The sequence below is a fragment of the Hyaena hyaena genome, unplaced genomic scaffold (genome assembly GCF_003009895.1).
Source record: "Hyaena hyaena isolate Hyena2069 unplaced genomic scaffold, ASM300989v1 scaffold_205, whole genome shotgun sequence".
NCBI lineage: Eukaryota > Metazoa > Chordata > Mammalia > Carnivora > Hyaenidae > Hyaena > Hyaena hyaena.
In genome coordinates this window covers 2,474,559-2,494,708 of record NW_024080838.1, presented here as the reverse complement: position 1 = coordinate 2,494,708, position 20,150 = coordinate 2,474,559, and the positions used below count along the sequence as shown (strand labels likewise).

At 38.7% G+C, this 20,150-nt stretch overlaps 1 protein-coding gene across 2 annotated transcripts in view; it reads right to left on the bottom strand.

Moving 5' to 3' along the window:
- Nucleotides 1-20,150, bottom strand: part of MRPS27 (mitochondrial ribosomal protein S27) — an 86,631-nt gene that overhangs the window by 52,830 nt on the left and 13,651 nt on the right. Inside the window, exons 1-3 of one of the 2 annotated variants that reach the window (XM_039242080.1) lie at nt 17,749-17,842; nt 14,994-15,064; nt 12,675-12,733 (exon numbers count right to left, since the gene is read on the bottom strand). In XM_039242080.1, coding sequence (XP_039098011.1) covers nt 12,675-12,733; nt 14,994-15,047 — 113 coding nt within the window. In that variant the 5' untranslated portion in view covers nt 15,048-15,064; nt 17,749-17,842. Of the gene's footprint in view, nt 1-12,674; nt 12,734-14,993; nt 15,065-17,748; nt 17,843-20,150 lie in introns of those variants that run through there. The other variant, XM_039242079.1, reaches the window with a different exon arrangement.

Here is a 20,150-nt window from a genome sequence, read left to right as displayed (position 1 = left end):
AGGTGGGGGAGAGGGCATAGAGAAGAAAACATTCGGGTGCACTCAGAGAATAACATTCCATTTCTGGCTGGAGTCTGAAAGCTCTGTGAAAGTGTGCCATCTGTGTTAACAGACAGTACCTGCTATTATCTCAGGAAATAGAGGACTATAACAAGCTCTATATATGAGAGCCACAAACTTCTCACTTTAACAAATAATTTCAGTTCTTCGTATCAAAACTCTGCCTGGCTTTCATCAATGAAGATAAATGGCCGATATGAATTTCAGCTCTTGATAACATCCATCACAGAGCCGTCTAACAGCCAGTGTGTCATAAATACACTGGTTATGTGCTATACCGGCCTGGAGTTGGACAAACTGGTTTTAAGCCCCAGTCTTGCCCATTACTAGCCATGGGTCTTAAAATCAGCATTGCTATTGAAAAGAACAACAGAACAGATCTCAAAATATAAAGGCTGTAAGGTAAAAACAAACATAGCTGGAAATCTATCAGGAAAATCATTGCGGCAGTGGGTGCTAATGAGAATTCCTATCAAATACGTCTAGTTCCTCAAGTGTCCTCTTGCCTAGACACATGGCATTTGAAAATACTTAGGAATTTATTTGCCAGTGGCCTCAAAACTCATGATGAAATCAGTTCTCACAAAGTTCTTCTTGAAACTTTTGTGCATCTACTCATCTCTTCCATAAATACTGTACCAACTCCTGAGAAGATTTCTTAATTATCTCTAAATCTAACTGCCTTACATGCAAAATCCTGCTGAAGACACTGTTTTCAGCATAAGACATTATAGTTATGCCTTTCTCTCTGTCCTACAGCTATAACTTCTGCTATCTTGATAATGACTTTGCAGTTATGAAAACAGCCAAGAAAATGATTTTGTTTTTGTTTTTTTTTGGATCAAAGAACTTTATGCTCTGGAAAAAAACAACTTGGGCTATATCTTTTTATATGAAACTATAGAAGTTATTTTTAGGTTTAATCCACAGAGGGTTCAGCAGCTATCAGAACAGATCTATTTTAGCTCTCTCCTTTTAAATTCCTTGTATATGCAAGGCATCAAGAATAGGAGCATTGTGGGCCCTCCAGAGAAAGATAATAGGAAAATATCAAATACAGAAAAAAAAAAACTAGCTTCCTAGAAAATAAGAGTGAATACCCAGCTTTCTATACCAAGAAATTTACTAAAAGTATTACAAATAAGATAGTAAATGAAGCCTGTCACCCAAATCCAAAAGAGATTAAGAGATCCCCTTATACTTTCTGTTGTTCATCTATATCCACTAGTTTTTCTATAGATATTCATAGTTGATGTGTCTGAAAGTTCAACTCCACTATTTAAGTAAATAAAGTGCTGGGTAAAAAACTAAACAAAAACCAGAATCTCTGGCTTTCAAAGTCTGAGATTTCTGGTGATAAGGTCTAGCTTCTACATCAATAAGGTTGAGAAACATAGAATTTTAGATATGCATGGTGACTTGGGAAGCATCCAAGATCATTTGCTCATCTAGAAAGCTAACATCCAGAGAGTTCATTAACTGGCTCCACGTTAACAGATCAAAGTGGAAACTAAATTGGTCTTAAAATCCATGTCACCTATTTCCTGTCATCCTAATTCCTTCAGGATCTTTACAGCACCTTTTGTTTTAATGATTATGCCTTTTTTTTTTTTTTTTACAGTTGTATCTCTATATATGCTAGGCTTTTTCTGAGCTTAGTTTTATGTTACTTTGTTATAAGGTATTCAAGTATTCACTGAGTCTTGATGTTCTGCTTTATTCCCTAGACTGCCTTAGGACAAAGAACTGGCACAATGAGATACGCTGGTCTAACTGATGAGCCTCTGAACTGGAAGTGAGGCCTTCATCTGCAGCTAGTGCTTGAATGTGTCGCGTGGCTCACAGGCTATCACTTAGCCTGCCCAAGTCTAATTTCACAGACTTGAAAGTTAACAGGCCTTCAGAGAACGCCTACTCTAAAATTCGCCAGCAGCTGCCAGGACATCAAGAAGACCCTAATGTAGGTATGTTTTGGCAGCTGTTCTTTCTCCAAGAGTCTGCGACCAGTTCCTCTGAAACAGTTCAAATGTTGTTGGTAGATAGAAGATGTGATACAGCAAACTCAGAAATCTGTACATACACAGCGAAAAGACCAAAGGAAAACCCACCATCTTGCTGTCTTCTAAATCTGCTTCCAGTTCAATACTTCCATCAATGTACTAGCCATTTTCTCATTAACTGAGGTTCAATTTTCACCTCATTTTTAATCCTCCTTGTTTTGTGTTGTCACATTCAACCTGTCATTAATCCTGTTGATCGATTTTTTCCCCTCCTATGTGTGAAACATTTCTCTCTTCATTTCCACTGTCAACTACCACAGAACAGGCCTTTTATCACCTTATGCAGACAATTAATTTCCCTTCAACACTTATCCCTTTCAATCCAAAATTTACTGTTATTAATATTCCTGAAATACCTTTATTATGATATATACTTCTCAGGAATCTGATAACTATGTCGAGGATTTTAAAAAATTTTTCTTTGAATAAGTGATATATTTTCATGATATAAAATTCAGAAGGTACAAGAGGGAATTCAGTCAGTAGTCACCCAGGTCTTAAAAGAAAAAAAATCACACAAGACTCTTCCCCCAACAAAACCAGTATTACCAGTTTTTGTGTGTATATATTTACCACCACAGAGACAGTCTATGCATATATACACATATATACACATATGTATCAAAGCATGTATACGCATATTGCATACACATAGAATCCACAATGATAATGTAACAAAAAGTTCCATACTTTGTTTTTTTCACTGAATGCGTTTTATAACTTGTTCCATGGGAAATATGAATAAAGTTTTTATTCTTTTCATTGCCTTGTATTGTACTGTTAATAATTAAGGCCCCTGTATATCAACATAATCTTTTAGTTTTTGTAATGGATATTATTTCATAGGTGTGTGCAAAGGCCAAATTCCTAGAGGTGAAATTAATGGGTCAAAGGCTATGTAAGTTTGTAACTTTGATATGTTGCCAAAGTACTCTATAGAAATTGTACCAATTTACATATGCATATGCATATACATACATATGTATGATAATAACAGATTTTAAACTCTCCTTTCTCCTCTGCCAGCATTCTGTTCCCTCCGTATTCTCCTACCTTATTTCTCATTATTCCCGAATAAGCCCTGGTCTCCGTGGTCAGGGTCCCTTGTCTCTCATAAAGCCAGTTTTCACACTACCCTATTAACTCTCTCTCCTCTACTGCTTACTTCATCTTGAACATTTGTTCCTGCCTCTTCTCCTTCTTCAGTCTTCCAGGCTACCTCATGTTCTACCTCTTCTATGAATGCTTGCTGATAACATCACTCTTCAGCCTGCCTGAAGCATATTTTCTCCAAAACACACAACTTCTTATATAAATACAGTCAATTTACCCACTTCTTATATTTTGGGGTTGTGTTTATTTTGAATTATTTCACATATCTAATAATCGCCAACCAATTTATAGTATTTCTGACTGCAGTAATTATATCATATCCCTCCTGTGAACATACCACAGGTCTGGCAAATTAAAAAATAACTTCTCTTAAATCTTCCACTGGTTTCAGAACTTCCCTTATATAAACAGAACTGGGAATCATCCATCTTAGAGACTGAAATTTGTCTTCCTGTATTACCATCTCAAATTCTGTCAGGGCAGTTTAAATTTGCCTTCAATGGAAAGAGAATGATTGCTGACTTTCATAAATTCAATCCCCCTTTCTATCCCTTACAATCTTCTCTCTTATCCTTATTTTTAAATATATACTAGGCATTCAGTACATATTTCTTGAATGGGGTTTGTTCCTAATTTCTGTACATTAACAATGCATGTAAGTATGTATGTGTGTGTGTGTTATGTGTGAGAATACACACTAAAACTGATACGGGATACAAAAGACCTGACCCAGCCAAAATAATTTTGAAAAAGAACCGAGTTGGAGGAGTTAGAATAGCTAATTTTAAGACTTATTATAAAATTAGAGGGATGGAGACAGTGTGGTACTGGCATCAAGATAGCAATGGAACATAGGTCAATGGAACAAAACAGTACTGAAGCAGACTCACATATACAAACAACTGATTTTCCATAGAAATTCAAAGGTAATTCAGTACAGAAAGAATAGACTTTTCAACAAAGGTGTCGGTACAACTAGGCATTCTTATGCCAAAAACTTACCTTTGATTCTTACCTCATACAACACATAACCCAGAATGGATCACAGCCCTAAGTAGGAGGCCTAAAGCTAGCAACTTAGAGGAAACCCAGGAGAAAAATCTTTGTGGTGTTGGGCTAGGCAAAAACTTCATCAATGGTGGCATAAGATGACCCATAAAAGAAAAGAACTGACAAACTGGACTTCCATCAAAAATAAATACTGCTCTCTGAAAACCACTGTTAAGTGAGCAAAAAGACACAACTAGGAGAAAAAGAATTCTCAACACCCAGTAATAAAAAAAACAAGCAATCCAATCAAAAGAAACATAGGAAAAAGAGTTGAACAGACACTCCACCAAAGGAGATGGAGGCACAGCAGCAAAGCACATGAAAGGGTGCTCCACATCATGAGTCATCTAGGCAAATACAAATTACAACCACAGTGAGAGACCACTAAAGGTGCTGGCAATGATGTGGAGGATCGGGAACTGCCGCTGGGAGGGTAAAACAGTATAACCACTTTGAAAACCAGTGTGGAAAATGTCTACCTACTGCATGCTCCACCCATCCCACTCCCAGGAATTTACCCCCCCGAAATGAAAGCATCTGTCCCTACAAAGCCTTGTACATAGATGTTTGGGGCTGCATGGACTGCTATGGACTCCTAGGATGAGAGCCCCCAGGGGACTTACCACTCCAGGAGAATAAAATAAAGTACCTATATAAGGTGTCATCCCCACTGGGAAAGCTAGGTAGCACGTGTGGACAAAAGCCAGAAAATACCCTTGAAGGTCACCCCTCTGGTATGATGAGGCCCCGGGTGGCAATGATACTGGTCAGGAGACAAGTGCACGGTCTGAAGCAGTGGGAGGCACAGTTCTCACCCTACCTGCCAGCACACAGCTCCAGCAGGTCTTTGGCAAGGTGCAGACAGTGCCCCTGACAATGGACTATTCTCTATTGCAGAGCCATTAATGGTAAAAACTGTCTCCTAGGCCTGTGGTAAGGATTAGCAAGTAAGACGTAAATAAAGCACGCAGCAATATTAAAGAATGGAAGTGTCTTTTTAAAATGTGGTTACGAGGGGCGCCTGGGTGGCTTAGTCGGTTAAGCGTCCGACTTTCGCTTTGGTCATGATCTCGCGGTTCGTGGGTTCGAGCCCCTCTTTGGGCTCTGTGCTGACTGCCAGCTCTGAGCCTGGAGCCTGTTTCAGTCTGTGACTCCCTCTCTCTCTGACCCTCCCCTGCTCACGCTGTCTCTCTCTCCTAGAAATAAATAAAACATTAAAAAATTTAAAAAAAAAATGCGGTTACGAGTCATTTCCCTCCCCTTGGGTTCTTACTCCTTTCTTAAGACCGTTCAAACATAATGACACCTGGCAATAGGCTAACAGAAAAATCTCTAATTTCCTTTCATTGCTGTAATACACAATCTCCATGCCCACAAAGGAAAATAACTACTGCTTAAACTGCTAATCAGCTCCCACCTTCCTCTCTTTCGACAGGCACACACAGATTCTTACAACATGGGCCTACAGTAGTGCGCTCACCTTCCAAGGAGCCTCAGGGATATTTTTGTTTATTGAAAGAATGGAGCTATTTTGGTCCATCCTTTTTTAGATTGGCTGCCAACCTGGGACCTGGAGACATGCAGGCTGCCATCTGCCTCCCCCCAGCTGTTCCTGACCTGCCATCCGTCCCCCAACCAGGGACGCCTGCTATCTGCCAGGTCAGTTAAGCAACTCTTTGGAGATGCTTGAGGCTAAGGTACGGTGTGGATGAATGTATTGGCAGCACACAGCCTGCCACATTACCTTGACCTCTGCTCATTAATGTGTGGCAGGTCACTTCCCACGACAACACGGGGCTGTATTCTGAGAAAAACAAACCTTCTTGTGGAGCTCCGAGAGAACCTCTTATTATAAGGCAACTAATTCAGCATTCCCCACATTTGTGCTAAAACCGAAAGTCTATTTAAAAATGTTATATTTTTAAAATAGAATATGTTACATACATCAGAAATTTCTATCCCTTAGCCTTTAAGAAAGATGATTGTGTTGCAGATTTAAATTATCAATTCTGATTACTGACACTCTGACAGTAAAAGGAACAAGTTTAATTTTATGCATGCTAAACTGCCATGGTCCCAAAGTATTTGAAAGTCTAAATAAGACTTTAAAGATGTAATCTGCAAATATCCTTGGTGAAGAGCAATATACCACATGGAAAGAAGGAATTTTTAAGGCTTGAGTTTGCATTCAATTAATTCAAATACCAATACAGGAATTGTTAAAGCTTGTTAGAACCATGAAATCAATGGCTTTTACTGATGCCACAATTTTACTCACGACATAGTTTTAACTCCTGAAAATGGAGATTAGAGCCTGCCTCGGGGATCATTTGTATACATGTGGGCAACACACATGGACTTGGGGAGTCCTGAGCTCAGAACTATGGACTAGGTGGCCTGTGAAAGAGACTCTTTCCACCAAATGATAAAGGAAAACTCTAGTTAAGCTTGCTGTATGCAGATTTCAGGTTGACAGATCCTACAAAGGGGATCTCTTCTGGAGAAAAAGCTAAGACCACAGCTTTTAGAAACCAAGTACCACCAACAACCCATAGACTACAAGAAATTTAACACATTTCCTCCTATCCCTTTAATTTTCTCCTGCTTTACCATGCTCTTTACTCTGGTCTCTATGGAATCCCTTCTGTCTGTTTCCTTGGTAAAAAAATAAATAAATAAAAGTATAATGGGATCCTTACGGGTAAAATCTTGCACTGGGCAAACACTACTGTTTTCAAAGCGCTGTCCCTCTGTTCTCACTCTGTCCTTTTGGCTTCCCTTCGCTGCGGGGGACAGGCATGGGCTTACACGCACACCATCTACATTGGCTGTTCTCAGTGAATCTCTCTGCCCTTGTCTCGGCATCAGTAAAATAAAGATGCAAGTCTAATTCTTAGGAATGTTGTAAATTTATAGTAAAGCAAAGAGAGAAAGACATTTTTCTTCAAATGCCAAAGAGATGGTACGTGAGTAGGAAGCAGAAATTAATCCCATGCCCAAGGGAAAAAATATTTTGCTCAACTCTTTTTAACACTAACATGCGACATATAAAACTCTTTCTGACAAATACAGAGCATAACTCAGCAGTCAGCTTCCTATGCCCAGTAGTAAGATGCCCTCAGAAGAGCCCCTTCCTCTCAGCAGTCATCAGTTGCACGTTTACTTTTCTCCTCAGTGCCTTAAAACCTCTGCTTACTGCTGCCCAGTATCACGGCTTCTCCCTCACCAAGCCCAGAGGGTGGTGATACCCAAACCCAGCCGAAGGGCTCCAGCTCAACCCTGCCCCCGCACTGGTCTCCTGCCCACAGCACCTCTGGCCAGTCTCTGGCATCTCTTTGCTTTCCCCACACCTTCTTCCTGCTCTCTGGGGAAGCTTAAGAGACTGGCTGTATCTAAGCTTTCATTTGGAAAACAGCACACCTACAAACTGTATCTTCATTTTCCTCTATAAAGCCTGAATGAAAATAAGAAGTATTTTTTGTAAGAAGAAAAAAACAAAGACCTAGAAAATTTCAAAAGGCTTGGAGGAGGCAGCAGGAATAAGCCTAAGCATAGGACCTTTTTTTCAAACACAATCTCATAGCGGGGTTCTTGACATTTCTTTGTAGCATGAACTCTCTGGCAGTCTGATGAAGCTCATAAACTCATTCTCAGAATGATGTTTTGATTGCATAAAATAAAAGCACACAGGATCACAAAGGAAATCAGTTATAGTGAAATATAATTATCAAATTATTTTTTAAAAATCCTTAAGATGTGGGAACACGTGCTTCTCTATTAATGCACGAATTAATACTATCTTGCAATAGTTTAATTCCATATGTAATGTTTATGTATTTTTTGAGAGAGAGAGAGCAAGTGGGGGGAGGGCAGAGAAAGAGGGAGGCACAGAATCTGAAGCAGGCCTCAGGCTCTGAGCTGTCAGCACAGAGCCCAAAGCGGGGCTCAAACTCATGAACCACAAGATCATAACCGGAGCTGAATGAGCCACCCAGGGGACCCCCAAATGTAATTTCTAAGCAGTGATGAGCAAAACTTGTCAAGATATCTGCAACAAACGTATGAGATTTGAAAAATCTGCTTATGTTAGCGAGAAAGACACAGATGTTTATAATACTGTGATCTGCTGCAAATATTCAAAATTGAAGGAAATGCTAAATATTACTGAGAGGTTAGTGAAAAGAAATATATATTCTCATCCAAGTTCAGAGACCTCTGTGCATTACTCCGCAGACCCTGACATCTACATAAAGCAGCTGGAGGCATAGGTTCCCTGGCTTAAACAGAAGCAGAGGGCTGAGGGCAGCATTACCTGGCTTCTCTGTCACTGCCTTTTCCTCTGCAGCCCACACCTCCAAAGGCCCTGTGAGCAATCAACTCCAGGGCTTCCTGGAAGAAGCTTGAACAGCACTCACAAAGAAGGCACTATTCGGCCTACTGAGAGTATTAGTGCAATAGCATGCCCATGCCTATTTTCCCTCTCTCCCGGACATCTCTGTACACACTGTGTGAATACAGTATGTGGACGATTGGGTTCTTCTTACCTCATTTTCTTTTTCATCTTTTTATTCTATTTTAATCTTGTTTCCTTTAGTTTGTTATAGCGCAACAGTTCTTAGCATGCCTTCACTTGTTTCTTACTGGCAGGTTTTGTACTTCAGTTCAGTGTTTGTGCTGTTTTAATCATTTTTACTCTTGGTTTTATTTTCCCATTAGATGTATAGGATATTATTGGAGACCCTTTTTCTTATCAACCTATATAGTGTCTGGCATTAACTGTTTTAATCACCTTTAGTTCACATTATTCCTTTGTTTAAAGCACCATTTCCCTTTCCTCATTTTTGGTTTTGTTCTTGTTTGTTTCTTGTTGTTTAAGGAAAGGTGGAGGAAAAGTTACTCATCGGGTTGCAGGCCCCCAGGGATCAGACCACAGCTCAAATAGGGGTGTCTGGATATTCTTCTCCCTCATACTTTCTCAAAAGCAGCCTTTCTAACTCTTCTTAAGAGATCACTGTACTCTCAATCTTGAAGCCCCTAAACTTTTAAACCTGTGTCCCTCAGGAGATTCAAAGGCTAAATCTCTCCTGGGAGAACAGAATGGTAACAAGTGGACCTGGGCCAGTAGCACCCTAAACTGCTGGGACTCGTGCACCAGATTCAATGGCAGACGCTCCGTCAGCTCTCCACTGATCGCACGAGGTTCCAAACTTCTTGGCTCTACTACTGTTTACATCATCGGGGTCAGACTGATCACTGGGAGATGGGAGAAGGCAGCAGTTAGGCTCTGCTTGCTGAGCCTGACCTGCACAGGCTGAGGCAGAGAAAGAGCTGAGCTAATGACAGAGGTGGCAACCCAAAGTCCTGTTGTGGGCCTTACCCTCAAAGACGGTACTGCCCGGGGAGTGAGAAATCCACCCAAGAAGCTTTGGGATTAAGAAATGGCTTCCTGTCCTCACCCCAGACTTGTGATCCTAAGTTTCTCTAAGACGTCTCAAGTTATCCCATGTGGGGATGCTGGGCATTACGACCACTGCATGCTGAAGACCTAATTGATGGAAATACCACAAGCCCTTGGTGTCTTCAGGACTGACATTCCTAATTTCAATTTATGGACACAACCTTGAGAGTTCATAACTTGTAACTTCTTACTTTGTGGAGGCACAACCTTTATATATCCTCTGAGGCTGGAAAGCAGGCATGAGGCATTCCGCTAATAAGTGAATGTAGCCAACCTCCATTATCTACATCTTGACGCAGTTTTGGGGGGTTATACCTAGTCCCATACACATATAACAGTAATCCCATGAAGTGATAAAAATGTTTATTTCTTTAAAAAAAAAAAGCTGAGAAAAAGAGAGCCAAGTTTCTTGGCAATGGAAGGGAGGAGAAACAACAGAAATAACGTGATGTCATAGTTAGAACACGTTTTGTTTTTTTATTGAACTAAAATTGACATTCAGTATATTAGAACATCAGTTTTGATTAAGCAAAGGATGGGATGTCAAATTAAACAGTGCCTCATCTTAAGATGGATAAGATCTTCTACGTGATCTATATGGAATCAGAAAAAAGAGTTTAGGAAACTTTCAATAAGAATCTAGGGCTAACAAAATTGACATCATGAGAAGAATCATGATAGTCCTAAAGGTGAGGCTTAAATTTCCCAGTTAGACTTTAGTGTATGGGGAATGGGACAGTCTTTAACTTGGCCTCCATATTCCAGCACCTTGGACGCAGCCTATGCATGTTAACAGGTGCTCAGTAAACACTTGGTGAATGCTGAATCACTGAAATCAATTATATACTACACAGGTACTTGTAAATTTGGGATGTATTTCTTCTAAAACCATGGCACTGTGTCCCAAAGGACAGAATTCAAAGAATTAATTTCTCTTTGGAAATATTTTCTGCCATCAACAAAGCAAAAGAATGAGAACTAGAAGATGCTAGCCTGAATACACTTTCCACCACAAGCAAAAATAAATATCAAAGGAGCCCTACGGTGTCAAAGAACCACTAAAAAAGGCAGGGTTTATTCTCCCCAGAGAATATATTTAGATTTATCTTAACGAAGGATAGGAGAACACTTGCAATTATGATTTCAGGACCTAGAATTTAAAATTATGACATCATTAAAGGCAATCTTATATTTAAAATAAATGTTTTCAAGGGCACCTGGATGGCCCAGTCAGTTGAACATCTGACTCTTGGTTTCAGCACAGGTCATGATCTCACTGTTTATGGGTTCGAGCCCTGTATCAGAGTCTGCACTGGCAGCAGAGAGACTGCTACTGTGAGTGCACGCTCTCTTTCTGTCTCAAAAATAAACAGACTTTTAAATAAATAAATTTCAGGAGTGAAATCTAATGTACTTAAGATTTACATTTGTACAGAAAACACCAAAAAGGTGGCAGGATTTGCCCAATTCAGAAAAAAAAAGCTTATTACTATGTAGTAAAGTCACATAAAAGAAAATTGAATACATTTTCATTAACATAAAGAAAGCTTTAAAAAATGTACCTAGGGGGTGCCTGCATGGCTCCATCAGTTCAGCGTCTAACTTTGGCTCAGGTCATGATCTCATGAGTTCAAACCACGCATTTGGTTCGCTGCTGTTATGGCAGAGCCCACTTGGGGGCCTCTGTCCCCTTTGCTGACTGCCCCTCCCCTAGTCATTCTATCAAAAATAAAATAAACATTAAAACAAAATATCCAGATGGAAAAAATAAAAACTCTCTAATCAAAACAAAGGGCAAATGGCAAATTTTAATGTAATGCTTACTAAAAACATTTTAAGTTTTTTTTTAAGTTTGTTTATTTTGAGAGAAAGAGTGCAAGCTAGGGAGGGGCAGAGAGAGAGGGAGAGAGAATCCCAAGCAGGCTCCACTTTGTCAGTGCATAGCCCCTGATGTCGGGCTTGAACTCATAAACCGTGAGATAAATGTGAGCCAAAATCAAGAGTCAGAGACTTAACCAACTGGGCCACCCAGGTTATTAAAATATTGAAAATATTTTAAGTTTCAATATGAGTCCATTTTTGAAACCCAGGAATTGGAAAAATCATAAATCAGATTTTTAAAAATCACAATTAGGAATTACTATAAAAAGTTGTAAGGTATCATTTTGATCTGATAGGTGAAACACCGACTGTAAGAAAAATATCAGATTTATTTGACCAATCCCTTATTTAACAAGCTTTCAGTTATTCACATCTTTTGCTACTACAGGTGGTGCTGTAGTGAACAAGCTTCTTTTTCTTTGTACACAAGGGTGAGTAGGTCTATAGTTCACAGCGGGACTGTTAACAGCTGTGGGAAAGTACAAAGTAAACGTGGCAATGTCCAGAAAGTTTTAAAATATAGTGTTAATTAGAAACAGGTGCTGAATAATGCATATAGACTATATTTCCATCTGACTAAGAAAGGGAGAGATGAGATATATAAAATTGTTCACCTATCAGACTGACAAAAAATTTCAAAGTGTGAAAACACCTGTGGGCCAAGCTGTAAAAACAGGCCTTTCCACTCCAGGGCTGGCAGTAACATCAGCTAGTGAAATCTCAATGGAAAGCAATTTGGCAGCAGCTATTTTAATTACAAATGTATAGACTTATGAGGATTACGTATAAAATTACATGTGTACAGGTTGTTAATTACTATACTACACCTACTACAAAGAGACAGAGCAAACCTAAAAGTCCTATAACAGAGAACTGGTTTAAATAATATATTCACAATATAGAATATGATGCAGTTATAAAAAATGAGGAAGCTATCTATATACTGATATGGAAATATCTCCAAAACATAAAAAGCAAGGTGCTAAACATTATGTATAATACATACTACCCTGTGTGAGAGAATATATAGTCAAATAAAATGGAAAACTTACTTGTAAAGGTAATACTCTGCATGGTCTATCTCTTCTCTAGATGAAATGTTGTCCACAAACTAAAAGACAGAAAAATAAACTTTGAATACAGATTATGCTATATATTGGGGTTGAATCACACAACATCCTTAAAAAAGACAGGACATCCAGGGGCACCAGGGTGGTTCCGTTGGGTAAGCATCCAACTTCAGCAAGCAGGTCGTGATCTCACGGTGAGCTCAAGCCCTGTGTTGGGCTCTGTGCTGATATCTTGTAGCCTGGAGCCTGCTTCGGATTCTGTGTTTCCCTTTTCTCTCTGCCCCTTCCCAGCTCATGCTCGCTCTCTCTATCTCAAAAATAAACAAACTTAAAAAAATTTTTTTTAAAAGATAGGACATCCATTTTATTGTAACACTGTTCACATGATATGGCTTCATTCTTGAAATGCTTTTGTCCTAATGCAAAGAATACACAAGGGCTTCTCTATTTTTCTATGTGTAGATCAACCTTGGTAAGAAAAACTCAAAATCAAAAATGAAACTTGCTCACAATAAGAGAGAGCTCTTCCTACTATGTTTATAATTAGTTACCAATATTTCCCTTTATCTTTAATTCCTGATATTTTCTGTATGTTCCAAGCTCCAAACATGAGAAAAGGTAGGTAAAAGGACAAAGACTCTAAAGGCTGAAAAAATATGGCCCAAGAGCTAAAAATGTCAATTTAGAAAATATAGCCTGATGACCATTTTCCCTACTCGGGTTCTGCTCTGAACCAGTCAGCCTGTGATCCTTCCAGCAACAAAGTCTTCCTTTAAACCATAAAATCCCTATGTATGCTCCTAACTCCAAAGTAAAGAAACAAACAAAAATAATTATTCCAAGGATAGATTCTATCCTGAAGGAGAGACACAGGCAAAAAGGATGGAGTAAGAGAACATGCATGTTGTGCATATAATTAAAACCTTATATAGAAAAAGAGTAAAAGGGGGGAAGCTTTCTAAAAATGTCTAGGACTTAAAAATTTTATTTAGAAATCTCATTAAGGAGCAGATAAAACACACTTCAAACAAAGAATTTAAAGTTGAGAACTCGCTCGCCTGTTTGCTTGCTATGTGGCATAGACAGATGGTACAGCCACTCTGGAACTTAGCTGCTCCATCTGCATGGACAGAATAAAGGCACCTACACTGAAGAGTGTGAGACCCCAGTGAGAAAATGTCCATGAAAGCTCTTTAAGCTCTAAAGTGCTGCTTAAACAAGTATTAGGTATTACGGCATAGAGAAATCTTATCCATCATGTAAGAGATGAGCAATGGCTTTTCAGTCTCCCTCTAAAAATTGAGGCTACGCAATTTAGGTTATGACCTAGTTAAGTGTTTCCCTACTAAGAGGAAAATATCAAGAGGCAGAAAGAAAAGACTCAGAGTAAAAAGGGTAAGGGTTTCTTTACTTTTCCTCATGTAGATTTAAAAACATCCTGAATTTTATGGTGCCATTAATTTCTACAAGGAATTTTCACCATTAAGATCTCATTTTAGCATTGTGTGAGCCCTGTGGGGAAGATACTATTGATCCCACACTGGAAATGAGAATATTGAGAGGGGTCTATCTGCCTAATGTCACAAAAGGAATTCATGATAAAGAAAAAGATCAGATCTACTTGATGGAGGCAACAGAGAAGGACGGTGATGTCACAGAGATCTGGTTTATAAGCTCAATTTTTCTACTTATGAATTGTGTGAACTTGAGAAAGTTATCAACCAGTTTGAGTCTCCATATAAAATACAGTTCAGAGTGCTTATCTCACATGGCTGCTGTATGAATTGACAGAGATAATGTATGGTAAGAAGCTAGTACAGTAGTTGGCATATAAAGTGTTCAGTAATGGTTACTATCAATTACTATTCCTGATTCTCAGACTAATATTATTCTCTGCTCAACTGTACTGCAGTATTTAACATTAATATTCATTCTTTTATAGACTTTCTCAAGGATCAAAATTACTTCCAACATTAACAAGTGAAATACTATTACTTTATAGGGTGTATCAACATTAAAAAAAAACAAACATGGTATCACAGAATATCATATCCTGGAAAAATTAAAATAAATCAGATACACAACAGCGATCACCAACATCAGAGTCTGGTAAATTTTTTACTTTCTATTTCAGTTATGGAAATTTGCTACTTTATCACAAAATATTTATAAGTAACTACAAAAACATACCTATTTGCAAAAATATTTCTTATGAAAGGTAGCCTTTATTTATATAGCTGCATCTAATAAAGAGCCTCTCATCCTCCTTTCTTAAAAATATAGATGTTTAAGTTTTCTTACCCGTGATATTGTTAAAGAACTAACAGGCAACTTTCGCTCATACGTTTTATCCATTAAAGATGCTAGATCAGCTGTGAAGACAAAGAAGGAAAAAAGAACATTGTTAAATACACATATTTCTTAAGAAAAATCTAACAGATACAACTCCTACCAGATGGCTGCCAACATTGTAAAGTCATTATTAAAACAGATGCTCTTTCTTGCTCTTTTTATAAATCTCTTTTGTATAAATTAGAAAGGATGAAGGAATATTAGTGATATTTTCAAAAATGACCTACTTAATTGGAGAAAGGATTATTTTTAAAATCCTACCATATAGTTAGCTTTATTTTTTTAATGTTTATTTTTGAGAGAGAGAGAGAGTGTGTGTGTGTGTGTGTGTGGTGTGTGTGAGAGAGAGAGCAGGGTAAGAGCAGAGAGAGACACACACAGAATCCAAAGTAGGTTCCTGGCTCTGAGCTGTCAGCACAGAGCCCGAAGCTAGACTTGAACCCACAAACCACAAGATCATGACCTGAGCCAAAGTCAGATGCTTAACCAACTGAGCCACCCAGGCCCCCCACCGTATATTTAGCTTTAAAAAAAAGAAAAAGGATCAATAAAGTACCTCTGGAAGGAGATAGAAGAAAGTGTTATCATTGACACTTTTCAGAGAAAGGAATTAGATAGTAGGGAACCAAGGAAAGGAGCCCTTTCATTGCTTACACATTTATTTCTTTTGCATTTTGAACCAGGTGGCTAGCTGTATTAGCTCTTCAAAAATTTAAAGATTGGAATTTATGAAATGACTTTCATATGTTTTCTAAACAAATCTGAGAGGCACTGTGACTACATTTAGTGATTTGTGGTCTGAACTAATTCCTATTCTGGTTCCTCTGAGCAGAATATTCACAGAAATATGTTGTTGCATTCCTGAGATTACACTGTTATCTCAGAGTCTAAAAAGATCTGAAACACCAAGCAACATACTCTCAGAAGAATTATTTCACACCTTCTTATTGCTTCTCAGAGCTACAATATGTTCTTTCCCCTTCTTCCCTCCCCTCAGCTCATGGTTTTGTGTCTTATTTCCCTGAGTATAAAATAGAAGCAATCAAGAGAACTTCATCCTCCTCCCATCAGGTCTCCAGGCTACCAGCGTCTGTGCACATATATTCCGCCTTCTATTTTTTTAATAAAGGATGAACTCTATCAAACAAAAAACCAAAATAACAAAAACTGGCCCTAAACCCCGTATCTCCTTCCAGATACTTCTCCTTTGCTCTGTTCCCCTCAGCAGCAAGAGTTCTCAAAACAGTCATCCCAGACACAGCTGTTACTACCTCCTTAGATCCACTCTATCTTCAACTCATTCAAATCAGGTTTTAGTGGCCATTATTCCACTAACACCAAAGACCACCTCCACACTGTTAAGTCCAACAGTTCATCCACATTACTTGACCTCTCACTAGCATGTTAATATAGTTGACCAATCTATACTCTTTCTTCTCTTTCTTGGGTTTCTTTGCAAAATCTCCTCTTACTGACTTCCTAAATGCTGGAGTGCCTAACTCACAGGAAGACTTTTCACCATCTGCTCAGTCCCTGAGTGATCCCATGCCTTCTCTCCCACAGCTTTAATCATCATCTACAGATTATTTACTCCACGTGTATATGCCTACCCTGACTTCTTTCTGCCTGTGACTTCAGACTTGTGTTTCCAACTGCAGAGGTGACATATCCATTTGGATACCTAACAAGTATCTAAACATGGCATGTCCTCTTAATTCTCCAACCTTCCCTCAAACTTGCTTTCCCCTCAAGCCTTAGCATCTTAGTAAACAGCTATTACATTTACTGGCTTATTCAGGTCAAAAGCCTAGGCGTCATCCTCAACCCCATTCTTTTTCACTCATTAACCAGCTGCCAACAATACTCTAGGCTCTAGACTTGAAACATAAATATAATTATGTATTTTCCCCACTACCACTGCTAATCTCTCATCTCCCGACTAGTCATCATAACTATTGCTCCCACCCTTACAATCCAACCTCCACACAGCAGTCTGAGTAAGCCTTTTAAAAAAAGATAAATCAGATACTGTCATTTTCTTTTCTCAACCAGTCAAAAGCTTTCTATCATACTTGGAATAAAATCCAAAATATTTTCTATGACTTACAAATGCCTACAGAAGCTAGTCTGTGTTTGTTTGTTTTTTGTATTCTGTCTTTTAAACTTAGAAGAAGCAGAGGTAATCAACTGACAAATAGTTATTGAAGACCTATTGCTGTGCATTTAGCCATTTTCCTCTTTCCTTTCCCTGGAGCAATGCTCTCAACGACTCAGTAGCTACTGTGGGAAAGCAACACAAAACCCTAAAAACCTGATATAATGTAAAAGTAATTACTTTTCTTATAACTACCTTAAAGGGATTGACACCAGGTAATTAAAGAATATTAAAACACACACACGGAAGTCTCAAACCTCTTCACATTAAGGCAGATTAGTACTGTTAAACCTACTTGCTCAGAGAGTGCTATTAAACAGCCATCTCATGCTACCAAACCTTTACGATAAACACTGGATTGAGTTGGCTTCCATAATGTGCGAAGTCAAGATTCCATTTTAATCCTTCACACCAAGACATCTTCAGCCAAGTGAAACTGGTTGGGGCCTTGAAAACGCAACAGCTGCAGAGCTAGCATCAGATGAATAATATTTGCATATTAGAAGTCAGAGAGGGGTTTGCTGCTAAATATGATATGTGACCAGTCACCTTTTGCGATAGTGCTGGTGTGATGAATGAGGCAGAAAACTGCCCTGAGCAGGGATGGCCAGGAAAGTTGGAGCAGCTGTGGCCTACAGAGGGCCAGCGCCACAGGCTTCTGGACCATGGGCTTCAACAGCCAAAAATCACACTTCATGTTTCAGTGAGGGCACAGATGCCCAGGTTTTGTTCAAAGAAATGTGCCACAGAAGACGCCTTCTTGCCTGTCATTCAGTTCCTCGGGAATATACACAGCAGTGGATGGATGAGGTCCACAAAATGCATCTTCATTTAACTGAACTTAAAGCTGTACAGACAATGTGAAAGTATGTCCAGGAAATGAAATGTATACTAGTATAAAATGCTCTTCTTATCTAAAGAATACAAACGATAATTTAAGGTCATAATAGATTTTATTAAGGACCCTACATTCCAAGTATAGGAATGTAATCACTCACAAACATGATTGAGGATTTGAATCATGTGCAGGACTTTAAAACTTTAAAACTTCAGGGGCACCTGGGTGGCTCAGTCAGTTAAGTAACTGACTCTTGGTTTTGGCTCAGGGTCTGTGAGGATGGAGCCCCGTGTGGGGCTCCAAGCTGTCTGCAAAGGATTCTCTCTCTCCCTCTGTTGCTGCCCCTCCACAACTGGCATTTTTCTCTCTCAGTAAATTAATAAACTTAAAAAAAAACTTTAAAGCTTCAGAATTCTATGCATCACACCCAGAGGGTGATTTGGAAATACAAATTTTTGGGCAAAGGCCCCAGAGATTGCAATGCAGCCTCACAAGAACTAGAGTGAATTCTGTTTGAGAACTGCCATGGAGGAAACACAAAATACATCTTCAATGCTGCTCTTAAGCTCAAAGATGATATTAAACCGAATTCCATTTCTGGAATAAAGTAGAAAATAAAACACCTAAATATCTTTTAAAAATTCAAATATACGACAGTTTTAGGTGAGAAGTTACTAGGTGGTTTTGTTTTTCATCTATGTAACTGTACATGACTATTACCCAGTCAACACTAAGCTCTTTCCGGGCTTAAGAATATCTGTGTACCTTGGAGAAAATGGGCAAAGGGCATTAAGGAGGACACTTGTTGGGATGAGCACTGGGTGTTACATATAAATGATGTATCACTGGATTCTACTCCTGAAGCCAAGACTACACTGTTATGTTAACTAACTTGAGAAAACATTAAAAACAAAAAGAGTATCTGTGTACCTTTATTACATAAATTAGATACAAATTATTATTGTACCTCCTCTAAGTGATCAGAACATAGAATCTGAAGCTATGTTTCTGTTTCCAGCATTAAAAAGAAACACATGACATATGTATAGAAGGTACAGTAGGAAGTAGGAAACACTAACTTAGAAGCCATTTTGACTATAGATATTTAGATATTCATGTATCTATTTGTCTGTCACCAGACTCTTTAAAACAAATAGCTCCAATAAAGGAAAAATCTAAAGGCAAGCTTTATATGTATACATACTAAGAAAAAGAGACTAAAGGAGGATGATGTGGAACTGAAAGATTAGGAAAGCTGGTTTCAGAAAATGTCTGTCAGGCTTCAAGAGCAAGGTTTGAAAAATCGCTGCAACAAGCCAAAGGCCTCCACAGCTGAAATGACACAGCAAAACTGAATCTCAGCTAATGAGAGAAATGTTTGTAAGAGAGGGCCACAGCGCTTTGCGTCACCCTGACTCAAAGGAGTCAGTGGTGTATGTAATTCTCTTTGATTCATAAAGGGAGTTCTTAAAAAAAAAAAAGTACTGAAAACCTAAAGGTATCCCTTACTTTATAATTACTTATAAACTGAGAAATAAAAAAAAATATATTAAATTCAGTAGGGCTCAGAAATCCAGTTCAACTCATCACCCAGGCCCTTACCCCTAACAAGGTGACACAAGCGAGAGAACTTCCTCTCAGAGAAGGCAGGAGCTTCCACATCAGGACTGCCTTCCTACTGGCACCCTACTCAGTTTGCCAAAAGGGTTTCTCCTTAGTCCCATTCATTGTGGGCCCTAGTCTTTAATTCAAAAGCTGCTCACTGGCTAATGCTGTTAACTTGCACTCTCTACCCCCTCAACAGATCTGCATGGTTAGTGGAGAAATTTCAGAGACGATGCTTTAATGCTGTGTTTATTTTAACCAAAGAGAAGCCCAGTACAACAAACAGTTTAAAACTATCTTCTGACTTGAGTTGGAAAGCCTAAGAACTCCTAAGGATTTCTGAAGCTCAGTTCGTACAAGTAAGGCCCTTTCAATAAAAGTATCAACTGGAATGGATTTAAATGTCTGGAATATTTATATCCATGAGTTCATAACAATATTTAAAAAAATATATCACTACTGATTATTTTCAGAGGATAGTAGAAGACCATTACTTTGAAAGTTGCCT